At 37.5% G+C, this 13,459-nt stretch overlaps 1 protein-coding gene across 1 annotated transcript in view; it reads left to right on the top strand.

The window, feature by feature from the left end:
* The window catches only part of EML5 (EMAP like 5), a 205,549-nt gene that overhangs the window by 36,768 nt on the left and 155,322 nt on the right, over positions 1-13,459 (top strand). Inside the window, exon 2 of the mRNA XM_010384118.2 lies at positions 9,155-9,314. Coding sequence (XP_010382420.2) covers positions 9,155-9,314 — 160 coding nt within the window. The remainder of the gene's footprint in view (positions 1-9,154; positions 9,315-13,459) is intronic.

The following is a 13,459-nucleotide window of genomic DNA, read 5'->3' as shown; positions in this document are numbered from 1 at the left end:
ATACACCAGTAACAGACAAACAGAGAGCCAAATCATGAATGAACTTCCATTCACAATTGCTTCAAAGAGAATAAAATACCTAGAAATCCAACTTACAAGGGATGTAAAAGACCTCTTCAAGGAGAACTACAAACCACTGCTCAGTGAAATCAAAGAGGACACAAACAAATGGAAGAACATACCATGCTCATGGATAGGAAGAACAATATCGTGAAAATGGCCATACTGCCCAAGGTTATTTATAGATTCAGTGCCATCCCCATCAAGCTACCAATGAGTTTCTTCACAGAATTGGAAAAAACTGCTTTAAAGTTCATATGGAACCAAAAAAGAGCCCGCATTGCCAAGACAATCCTAAGTCAAAAGAACAAAACTGGAGGCGTCACGCTACCTGACTTCAAACTATACTACAAGGCTACAGTAACCAAAACAGCATGGTACTGGTACCAAAACAGAGATATAGACCAATGGAACAGAACAGAGTCCTCAGAAATAATACCACACATCTACAGCCATCTGATCTTTGACAAACCTGAGAGAAACAAGAAATGGGGAAAGGATTCCCTATCTAATAAATGATGCTGGGAAAATTGGCTAGCCATAAGTAGAAAGCTGAAACTGGATCCTTTCCTTACTCCTTATACGAAGATTAATTCAAGATGGATTAGAGACTTAAATGTTAGACCTAATACCATAAAAACCCTAGAAGAAAACCTAGGTAGTACCATTCAGGACATAGGCATGGGCAAGGACTTCATGTCTAAAACACTGAAAGCAACGGCAGCAAAAGCAAAAATTGACAAATGGGATCTAATTAAACTAAAGAGCTTCTGCACAGGAAAGAAACTACCATCAGAGTGAACAGGCAACCTACAGAATGGGAGAAAATTTTTGCAATCTACTCATCTGACAAAGGGCTAATATCCAGAACCTACAAAGAACTCAAACAAATTTACAAGAAAAAAACAAACAATCCCATCAAAAAGTGGGCAAAGGATATGAACAGACATTTCTGAAAAGAGGACATTCATACAGCCAACAGACAGATGAAAAAAATGCTCATCATCACTGGCCATCAGAGAAATGCAAATCAAAACCACAATGAGATACCATCTCACACCAGTTACAATGGCAATCATTCAAAAGTCAGGAAACAATAGGTACTGGAGAGGATGTGGAGAAATAGAAACACTTTTACACTGTTGGTGGGATTGTAAACTAGTTCAACCATTATGGAAAACAGTATGGCGATTCCTCAAGGATCTAGAACTAGATGTACCATATGACCCAGCCATCCCATTACTGGGTATATACCCAAAGGATTATAAATCATGCTGCTATAAAGACACATGCACACGTATGTTTATTGCAGCCCTGTTCACAATAGCAAAGACTTGGAATCAACCCAAATGTCCATCAGTGAGAGACTGGATTAAGAAAATGTGGCACATATACACCATGGAATACTATGCAGCCATAAAAAAGGATGAGTTTGTGTCCTTTGTAGGGACATGGATGCAGCTGGAAACCATCATTCTTAGCAAACTATCACAAGAAGAGAAAACCAAACACCGCATGTTCTCACTCATAGGTGGGAACTGAACAATGAGATCACTTGGACTCGGGAAGGGAAACATCACACACCGGGGCCTATCATGGCGGGGGGAGGGTGGAGGGATTGCATTGGGAGTTATACCTGATGTAAATGACGAGTTGATGGGTGCTGATGAGTTGATGGGTGCAGCACACCAACATGGCACAAGTATACACCTGTAACAAACCTACACGTTATGCACATGTACCCTAGAACTTAAAGTATAATAATAATAATAATAATAATAATAATAATAATAAATAATAGAGAAGGAGATAAATACAGTCACTCAGAAAAAAAAAAAGTCAGGAAACACTGGATGCTGGAGGAGGATGTGGAGACATAGGGACACTTTTACACTGATAGGAGTGTAAGTTCATTCAACCATTATGGAAGCTAGTGTGGTGATTCCTCAAGGATCTAGGACCGGAAATACCATTTGATCCAACGATCCCATTACTGGGTATATACCCAAAGGATTATAAATCAGTCTACTATAAGGACACATGCACACGTATGTTTATTACAGCAGTGTTCACAATAGCAAAGACTTAGAACCAACCCAAATGCCCATCAGTGATAGACGGATTAAGGAAAATGTGGCACATATGAACCATGGAATACTATGCATCCATAAAAAAGGATGAGTTCATGTCCTCTGCAGGGACGTGGATGAAGCTGGAAACCATCCTTCTCAGCAAACTAACATAGGAACAGAAAAGCAAACACTGCATGTTCTCGCTTGTAAGTGGCAGTTGAACAATGAGAACATATAGGCACAGGGAGAAGGATATCATACACTGGGGCCTGTTGGGGGGTGGGGGTAAGGGGAAGGATAGCATTAGGAGATATACCTAATGTAGATGACAGGTTGATGAGTGCAGCAAACCACCAAGGCACATGTATACCTATGCAACAAACCTGCATGTTCTGTGCATGTATCTCAGAAATTAAAGTATAATAATAATAATAAAACAACATCCTGCTAGAAGTTCAAGCCAGTGCAATCAGACAAGAAGTAAAAAGAAAAGGCTTATAGAAAGAAAAGGAAGAAATAAATTGTCTCTATTCTTAGACAACGTAATTGCCTACATATAAAATTCCAAATAATTTATTTTTAAAAAACTCACACAAAAAATACTACTCCTAAAACTCAGTGAATTTATCAAGTTCGCAGGATACCAGGTCAATATACATAAATCAGTTATGTTTCTACTGACTAGCAATGAACAATTGGAAACTGAAATTTTACAGCAATACTGTCTACAAAAGCTCAAAAATATCTGTATAAGTTTTACAAAATCTATGCAAGGTCTATGTTATATACTAAAAACTATAAAATGAGACAGAAAACAAAGAATACCTGAAAAATGGAGGGAGGGCATACTATGTTTATGGATTGGAAGACTCAATATAGTTAAGATGTCACTTCTCTTCAACGTTCTTTACAGATTTAATGCAATTCTAATCATAATCCCAACAAGATATATAGGATATACAGCTGATTCTAAACTTTGTAGGAAAGTTGAAGTAATTAGAATAGCCAAAGCAATTTGGAAAAAGAACAAAGGTAGAGGATCCACAATATCCAATTTTAAGCCTTGTTATTTAAACTAATAAAGCTATACTCATGAAGGCAGTGTGGTATTGGTGAAAGGATAGATACATAGGTTAATGGTGTAAAATATAGGGTACAATTTGTGGAAAAGTAATATGGATATGGTCAATTGAGTTTTGACAAAAGTGCCTGGGGAATTCAAAGGAGAAAAGATAGTCTTTTCAATACATGGTGCTGAAAAGTTAGGAATCTTACATAAAGACAGAAAAAAAAAAAAAAAACCCAAACAAACAAAAAGCCTATAATGTACATTGCATTTTATACAAAAATAGATTGTAACTTTAAATGTAAGACAAACCATAAAAGTTTTAGAAAATATCAGAGGAAATCTTTATTACATTTGGTTAAGCAAAAGCGTGGTCCATAAAACAAAAATCAGTGAACTAGACTTCATAAAAATTAAAAAATGTTTGCTCTGTGAGAGAAACAGAGAATGCAAAGAAAAGCTACAGTCTGGGAGAAAATATTTGCAAGTCCCATGTTGGACAAAGGGACTTGTATTGAGAATATATGAAGTACTTTGAAAACTCAAAAATTTAAAGACAACCTAATGACTTGAACAGATCATTATAAGACCAATTGTCCATGTGAATGGTCATCAGAAATTCAAATTAAAAACATTGGCAACACCAAATATTAGTGGGAATGTAGAGCAACTGGAACTTTCTTACATTGCTGGTGGGAGTGTAACATGGTACAACTACTGTGGAAAACTGACAGCTTCTTATAAATCTAAACATGGACCCACCCTATCCTTTTTCTCTAACTTGACTTTGACTACCTCTGTTCTATTGCATGTAGATTTTGTAGTTAAACTGTGAGGACCTGCGTAGTTTTTCTCCCCAGACCTTTTTTTTTTTTTTTTTTTTTTAAAAGAGATGATGACTTGCCCTGTCACTCAGACTGGAATACAGTGGCATGATCACAGCTCACTGCAGCCTTGAACTTCTGGGCTCAGGTGATCTTCATGCCTCAGCCTTCTGAGTAACTGGGACTACAGGCATGTACCATCACACCTGGCTAGTTGTTTTATTTTTTTGTAGATGTGGGGTCTTGCTGCATTGCCCAGGCTGATCTCAAACTCCTAGTCTCAAGCGATCCTCCTGCGTCAGCTTCCCAAAGCACTGAGTTTACAGGCACGAGCCACCACACTCAGCCTTCCTCCCCAGTTTTCAAGCTTGGGGAAATTTCCCTCACTTTACTTATAGTAAATATATGCCCTTTTTGAAGGTGAGAAAACAAGATGAAGATAAAGAATTTGCTGAGAAGCCTGTGAAGAGCAGAGACAGAATTTTGAACCCATGTCTGTCTAACCTCAAAGATTTTCTTTGCATAAGTGCTTAAAATATGTATACAGACGGTAATGTCAGTATTTTTTTCACTTTTTAAAAACTGAGATGATTCACAAAATATAAAATTTACACTTTAAGTGCACAATTAGTGATTTTTAGTATAGTCACAAAGTTCTGCAACCATCACTTCTATCTAATTTCAGAATATTTATCACCCCTAAAAATTCCCAAGCTCATTAGCAGTCCTTATCCATTCTCCTCTCCTTCCAGCACCTGGCAATCACTAATCTACTTTCTTTAAGGATTTGCATATTCTGGACATTTCATAATGGATTAATGTGACATGTGGCCCTTATATATCTGTTTTCCTTCACTAAGCATAGTGTTTTCAAGGTTCATCCATGTTGTAGCATGTATCAGTACTTTATTCCTGTTGTCATTTTTATTGTATGGATACCACATTTTATTTATTCATGATTCAGTCAAACATTTGGATTGTTTCTACTTTTTGGCCATTTGTGAATAATGCTGCTGTGAACATTTGTGTACAAGTTTTGTGTGGACATATGTTTTCATTCCTTTTGGGAATACATCTAGGAGTAGAATTGCTGGATCATATGGTAACTTTGTTTGACCTTTTGAATAGCTACCAAGTGGTTTTCCAAATAGGCTGCATCATTTTACAATCCCATAATCAATGTTTAAGGGTTACACTTTTTCCACATCCTTGCCAATACTTCATATTTTCTGTCTTTTAACAAGTAGAAGTGGGCCAGGTGCAGTGGCTCATACCTGTAATTCTAGCATTTTGGGAGGCCAAGGCAGGTGGATCACTTGAGGTCAGGAGTTCGAGACCATCCTGGTCAACATTGTGAAACCTCGTCTTTACTGAAAATACAAAAAAGTTAGCTGGGTGTGGTGGAGCATGCCTGTAATCCCAGCTACTTGAGAGGCTGAGGCAGGAGAATTGCTTGAACCTGGCAGGCAGAAGTTGCAGTAAGCCAAGATTGCGTCGTTGCACTTCAGCCTGGGCAATGAGAGTGAAACTCTGTCTGAAAATGTGTATATATACACACACACATATGCGTATATGTGTGTGTATATATATACACATATATATGCGTATATGTGTGTATATATGTGTGTATTTATAGAAGTGGACTGGGAGCAGTGGCTCATACCTGTAATCCCAACATTTTGAGAGCCTGAGGTGGGAGGATCTCTGAAGTCCAATAGTTTGAGACCAGTCTGGGCAACATAGGGAGACCCCATCTCTATAAAAAAAAAAAAAAAAAAAAAAAAATTACCCAGGTGTGGTTGCACCCACCTGTAGTCTCAGCCAGTTGAGAGACCAAAGCAGGAGGATGAGTCTTGAGTCCGGGAGGTCGAGGCTGCAGTGAGTGGTGATCGTGTCACTGTACTCCAGCCTGGGTGACAAAGTGAGACCCTGTCTCAAATGAATAAATAGAAAGGGGAGAAAGAGAAAGAAAGGAAGAAAGCAAGAAAAGGAAGGAAGGAAAGAGGGAAAGAAAGAGAAAGAAAAAAGAAATGGTGTATTATTGTCATTTTGATTTGTTTTTCCTTACTGACTATTGATGTTGAGCATCTTTTTATGTGCCTTTTGTATATCTTCCTTGGGGGAATGTCTGTTAAAATCCTTTATTTATTTGAAAAATTTGATTATTTGTAGTTTTATTGTTGATTTGTAGGAATTCTTTATATATTCCTAATACAAGTCCCTTATCAGATATGTGCTCTGCAAAGGTTTTCTCCCATTCTCTCGGTTGTGTTACTATGTTCTTGATAGTTGTCCTTTGAAGCATAAAAGTTTTTAATTTTGATTCAGTCCATTTTATCTGCTTTTTCTTTTGTCACTAATGCTTTGTGTTATATCTGAGAAACCACTGCTTCATTCACGATCAGTAAGATTTATGCCTATATTTTCTTCCAAGAGTTTTAACAATTATTTTAGTCTCTGATCCATTTTGAGTTGACATTTGTATATGGTTTGAGGTATGGGTCCAAATTTATTTTTTTGTATATGGATATATATTCAGGTGTCCCAGTACTCTTTGTTGAAATGACCATTTTCTCCCTCATTGAGTTGTCTTGGCACCACCCTTGTTGAAATCAATTGACCACAAATGTATGGGTTTACTTCTGGACTCTCAAGTCTGTTTCATTGATCTGCATATCCTCATGCCAGTACCACACTGTCTTGATTACTGTAGTTTTGTAGTAAGTTTGTAAGTTTCAAAATTGGAAAGTATGATGATTCCAACTTTGTTCTTGTTTTTCAGGATAGTTTTGGTTATTCTGAGTCTTTCTGAATTTTAGAATCAGCTTGTCAGTTTCTTCAAGAAAGACAACTAGTATTTTGACAAGGATTGTGTTGACTCTATAGATCAATTTGAGAAGTATTGCCATCTTATAAATATTACATTCCTCTAAGCCCAGAAATGAGATATCTTTCCCTTTATTTAGATCTTTTAAAATGTCCTTCAGTGGGTTTTTGTAGTTATCAGTGTACAAAGCTTGTACTTTGTTTAATTTATTCCTAAATGTTTTATTCCTCTTGATGCTACTGTAAGTGGGATTATTTTCTTTAATTTTTTTTATTGTTCTTTGCTAGTGTATAGAAATACAATAGATTTTTTATGTTGATCATATATCCTGCAACCTTACTGAATTCATATTAGCTCTTCTTTTTTGTTGTTTCTTTGTGGATTCCTTAGGATTTTCTGTATATATGATCATGTCATTTGCCAGTAGAGATCTTTACTTTTACTTTTTGTTCCTTTTCCTGGCCTATTTTTCTTGGCTAGAATATCTAATACCAAGTTAAATGAGTGGCAAGAACTGACATCGTTGTTTTCTCCCTTTACTTAGTGGGATAGCTTTCAAGCTTTCATCATTAAATATGTTATTAGCTTCGGGTTTATGTAGATGTCCTTTGTCAGTTTGAGGAAGTTTCCTTCGGTTTCTAGTTATGTGTTTTTATGAAGGGATTGGGTTTTGTCAAATAATTTTTCTGTGTCTATTGAGATAAACATATATGGGAGTTTTTTTGACCTTTATTCTGTTAATATGCCATATTTGTTGATTTCATATGTTGAACCAACCTGGTATTCCCACTTATCTTCTCTCCCATTAATTACCCCTTTAGTATTCCCTGACTTGTTGAATATCACCCCAAACCATTCAAATACCCAAGCCAGAAACCCAAGAGTCATCTTAGCCCCCTCTCTTCCCCTCGTCCCCTGCATCCAGTTAATTTTGTCTTCTTTATTTACTTTAGAGACAGAATCTGGCCCAGAAGCCCAGGCTGGAATGCAGTGGTGCAGTCATAGCTCATTGCAGCCTTAAACTTCTGGGTTCAAGCGATCTTCTCACCTCAGCCTCCCAAGTAGCTGGGAATAGAGGTGTGTGCTGCTATGTCTGGCTCATTAAAAAAAAATTTTTTTTTTGTAGAGACAATGGCTTGCTGTGTTTCCCAGGGTGGTCTTGAACTCCTGGCCTCAAGTGATTCTCCAGCCTGGACCTCTCAAAGCACTGGTATTATAGGCATGAGCCATTACACCCAGCCTTGATTCTGTTTTAATATCCTCCTAATTTTCCCCTTTTAGTTGATTCTCCACCCTGATGCCAGGAGTGATTTTCTTTTTCATCTCAAGGGCAAATCTGATATTCTAAATTGACATATAGAAAAAAATTATCAAATAGAATTTATATTTTCCCCACCTTCTGCTGATGTACATAAGCTATTACCACCTGCTAGGTCTTTGTCTTGTTTCTAGAGACTCATAGATTATTTTCTGTGAATTATGGGTGACCTTTCTGTTTCTTAAAATGGAATTTATAATTTAAGATTTAGTGTTATAGTAGCGGTGCTACTAAATGCTGTATTTAGATATTAAGATTTGGTCTAACTTTATCCAATGAAAGGAATAGTAAAATGGGAAAGAAGGCTTGAAAACAGGTCAATACTAAATGAGGAAAAGGCTACCAATTTGTTGCTGTGATCCAGTCACTCGCTTGTGATCCAGTCACTCGCTTGTGAGAGTTCTTTTCTTGAGAAGTTTACACACAGTATATTACAGGGATGATGAAGGGTATAATTAGCTTATCATTAACTGTTTATCACATATTCTATGAAGTAGTAACTGTTAGCATGGATTTTTATAGAAGCTATTTATTTTAAATTCAAATTACTGGCTGGGCATAGTGGCTCACACCTATTATCCCAGCACTTTGGGAGGCTGAGGTGGGCAGATCACTTGAGGTCAGGAGTTCAAGACTAGCCTGGCCAGTGTGGCGAAACCCCATCTCTACCAAAAATACAAAAATTAGCTGGGCATGGTGGCGGTTGCCTGTAATCCCAGCTACTCAGGAGGCTGAGATGAGAATTGCTTGAACTTGGCGGGATGGAGGTTGCAGTGAGCTGAGATCACACCGCTGCACTCCAGCCTAGCTGACAGAACAAGACGCTGTCTCAACAAAAATATTAATAACAAAAAAATCCAAATTGTCTAAAATGGATAAAGTCTAATGTTCACACTGGTATATATGTTTTACATCTACCAAATACATAAAATCTGTATAAGCAATTTTTAATAATACTACTTATTTGTTTATTTCCTTATTTTACAGCCTTGCATTGCACCCTGAACGAGTGTTGGTAGCAACAGGACAAGTTGGGAAAGAGCCTTATATTTGTATTTGGGATTCATACACTGTGCAGACCATATCAGTTTTAAAGGATGTTCATACACATGGTATAGCTTGCTTGGCGTTTGACTTAGATGGACAGGTATGTGACAGTTTTTCATTTTTTTTCTGAATTGTATGTTACATAGTATATTATAGAAAATGATTATACATCTATAAATATTTATTTGGACATTTGATGAAAAGTATTTGTTCAGAGGTAGAGGTGGGTAGGTGGGGTGGGTGGTTGATATATAACAATGTGGTTTTTATTTCATCATGTCAAGAACTTTCTCAACTGAATTAATTACTACCTTGAAAGCCAAAGTAATTTTGAGTCAGTGGAATATTACCTGGTTATTGTAGAGATTTTTCTATATAACTCTTTTCCAGATAGGGTATTTTGATAGGACAGATGGATGTTATCTTAGGAAAATTAAGTTTCTTAGAAAGCTATATATATTTTAATTTTTTTATTTTTATTTTTAGAGACGGGGTCACACTCTGCTGCCCAGGCTGGAGTGCAGTGACATGATCATAGCTCACTGCAGCCTCGTGCTCTTGGGCTCAAGCAATCCTCTTGCCTCACCCTCCTGAGCAGCTAGGACTACAGGCACATACCATCATGCCTGGCTAATTTTTTTTTGGTTGAGATGGGATCTCATTGTGCTGCCCAGGCTGGTCTCAAACTTCTGGCCTCAAGCTATCCTCCAGTGTTGTTGACCTCCCAAAGTGCTGGAATTATAGGCTTGAGGCACTGCACCCAGCCTACATTTCGATTTTCAGTTACCTTAAAGGTTGTCTATTAAAATTATGTTTTTATTGAATATAATGGAACAATTCCTATGAGTTATTTTTTATACAAAATCAAAGTTCACAACAAAGGATATAATTATCACTCAACTGACTAATCAGTTTCTAAATTATCATCTACTTCTAGCCAATGATTTAAAAAAGTTAAACAAGCCAAGGGCTTTTTTTGTGGTGCTTTTATGGAAATCATTATACCTAAAAATACTTTTAAAGTTACCAGTAAAAAGTTGGATCTTGCAGATTGTTCATTTATAATCTTTAAAAGTTTTATGTTATAATTAGACTTTAAAATCATTTTAAATTTTAGAACAATTTTAGTTATCTGCTTTTTAATTCATTAATTTTATAGATCTCAATTTTATAGAAACAAATTACAGTGTGTTCTATCCCCTTGAATATGATAACCAGTAGATGTTTTTCTATATTTCTCTGAGGAATAGCTTCTTTGAGTAGCATAGGTTAATATGATTTTCTGGTAATGAGATGAGAGAGTTCCCTTGACGCCTTCGTAGGACTTGTAACGGGTGTGGCTCATTTACTTGGCTGCCCAGCTCAAACCCCTTGCAGGAGTGGGGCACACAGGTGAGAGGTTGCAGGAGAGCTGGGGTGAGTGCCTTTGGGTGCTGGCTTGCCTGTGGCAGCATCTAGTGGTTACCCACAACCTCTGGAGCCCCAGAGGGTGTGTGTTACAAACAATACTCTTTAACACTGGCATCTTAAGTGTTAAACAGCTCAGTGAAGAGTCAGTGTGACAGCCTTTTTGGGTTCCTGCACCCAGTGCATCCTGAATTCTTGTCCAGCGTCCAGGAAGAACCGAGTCACAAGAACAGATTGAAGGGTGGTGTATATGGAGGATTTTGTTGAGCAATGGAAGTGGCTCTCAGCGGGATGGGGAGCTGGAAAGGGGATGGAGTGGGAAGATAATCTTCTCCTGACCATCCCCGGCCAAACTCCTCTTGATGTGCAGACACTTCACTTCTCTCCTTCTCTGCAGTGCTGTTTTGCTCCTCTGCCAGTGGAGTTTGGGGTTTTTATGGGTACAGGGTTGGGGTTGTGGTGGGCCAGAGTGATTTTGGCAAAGGCAACATTCGGGCAGGAAAACAGGAATGCATGTTCTTATTTAGGGCCAGGGGTCCAGGCTTGAGGGTGGAACCCTTGCCAGGGACCCCACCCTCTTCTACCCAGTATTTCCCTGCCTCCTGTTCATATTAGTAAGAGATGACTTTCTGGTAATGGATCTATAAAGACTTAATTGGAATCTCTTATTTGGAAAAAAAAATGTGCTTCTAGGTTTATATCACCATATAGCAGTGTTTGGCAATTGCACAAACTAAATTCATGTCCCATTTTTGCTGTAATTTTTCAAGTCTTAATATACTGTTGGAATTTCATTTTCTTTTTTAGAGGAAATAATAATACTTATCTATTTCATAGGAACATGAAATGTTATAAAACAAACCTACAAAGTTATTTTTAAAAATCACTTAAAGTGTTATGAAATTCAAGCCATTTTAATTATAAGTGTCTATAACATTAAATATATGTATTTTCTTCTTAGCTTTAAATTTACCCTTTCTAAATGTAGTATATTGCATTGCTGAGGAATTTATTTTATATATCCAAGGGGAAATCATGCCCATAGCTTTTACTAGTTGAAAGTGTTTAATTTCACTTATTTTGAGCAGCTTATAAGAAAAGTCTTGGGTACATGTATTTCATTATCACAGATCTTAATGAGAACATACTACTTAAAATTTTAAGTTCATGAAAGCATAATAGCTAAAGGTGTTGAGCATATACTAAGGACCAGGCATTATGCTAAGCCTGCATTATCTCATTTTATCCTTCCAACAACCCTATGGAATAGATGCTATTATTATTTCTTTCTTATTGAAATATTTGGTGTGCTAGAATTTTTTTTTTTTTTTTTTTTTTGAGACGGAGTCTCGCTCAGTCGCCCGGGCTGGAGTGCAGTGGCCGGATCTCAGCTCACTGCAAGCTCCGCCTCCTGGGTTTACACCATTCTCCTGCCTCAGCCTCCCAAGTAGCTGGGACTACAGGCGCCTGCCACCTGGCCCGGCTAGTTTTTTGTATTTTTTAGTAGAGACGGGGTTTCACCATGTTAGCCAGGATGGTCTCGATCTCCTGACCTCATGATCCGCCCGTCTCGGCCTCCCAAAGTGCTGGGATTACAGGCTTGAGCCACCGCGCCCGGCCTAGAATTTTTTATGGATACTTCCAATTCACTTAATGGACACAAATAAGATTTTGTCTGGAAATAGGATCAGGGAGGAATTTGGGAAGATGGATAGAGGCTTCTTTATCTGGTTTTCTTTCTCCCTCACTGTTACTTCTTATCTTTAAAGGAGTCTTTCCTTGTCTGCTTCTTAAATATCCGTGTTCTTCAGGAGTCTGTAGCCTTTTCTTTTCACTTTTCTTAGATTCTCTGGGTGAGTATATAGGCCCATGACTTTAACTTCCATATCAGCTAACAGGTGGCTGTAGCTTCTCAACTCTAAATATCACTCTTGAATGTTCTGTAGATATTCCATTTTATACATTTAAAACTGAATTCTCTCTTTATTCGAACTCTATCAAAAAAAACAAAAAACAAACAAAAAAACTCTTCATCTTGGCTTCTGCTCTACTTCTCCAGCCTTGTCCCTTGCCGCTTTCCAGTTGGCACTCCTTCCCTCCCCTGGATTGAATTACTGGCACTCTCTTGAAAGCACCATGATCTCTTTAATCTTGAGGTCCTTTGTTCTGAAATATACTTTATTACTTTTCTACAGACTGTCTCTGACTCTCTCTTCCAAGATATGGATTAAGCATTACTTTTGCTTGAAAACTTTCTTTATTCTCTTTCTTATCTACCAAGTTGGGGTTAAAAGAAAAGAAATGATAAAGTAAAAAATGTTAGAAAGCTGGAAGAGGAGGTAATATTTGCTTTGTCATTTCTACCTCGTCCTGTCTGTTGTTGCGTAACCTATGCATAGGGATATTGGTTTGAGCCATGATATGTTTATCAAGGCTACAGAGAAAGTGCTCTCAAGTCTAGTTTGTTATTGCCTGTACAGAACTAGATGTATTGAGACTGTATTTGGATACATGGAATTTTAAAGTTTTTGGCCAATTGTGCTTTGCTGTGTGTATTTGATGAGCTATGCCAGACAGAGGAAACATCAGTAGAAAGAACAGCAGTGCCCCTCCGGCTATTCCTCACTTGATATACTTGTCTTATGAAATTTTAACCTCTACACAGTATTCTGATAGCAAGAGGTAGATATCTTTGTTCTAGCTAGATTTTTTGCTGATGTCCTTTGGTTCCCAAATAGTAAATACTCTCAGGAGGTACAAATCATCTCCTCTCGTTCTCTGGGCTTTCTGCTAGCTTGATTTGATGGAGAGTCATAACAAACTGTATTCTGTGTCTTT

Source organism: Rhinopithecus roxellana, chromosome 5 (assembly GCF_007565055.1).
Source record: "Rhinopithecus roxellana isolate Shanxi Qingling chromosome 5, ASM756505v1, whole genome shotgun sequence".
NCBI lineage: Eukaryota > Metazoa > Chordata > Mammalia > Primates > Cercopithecidae > Rhinopithecus > Rhinopithecus roxellana.
The sequence above is the reverse complement of the archived record's forward strand: the minus strand, read 5'-3'. Positions and strand labels throughout refer to the sequence as shown.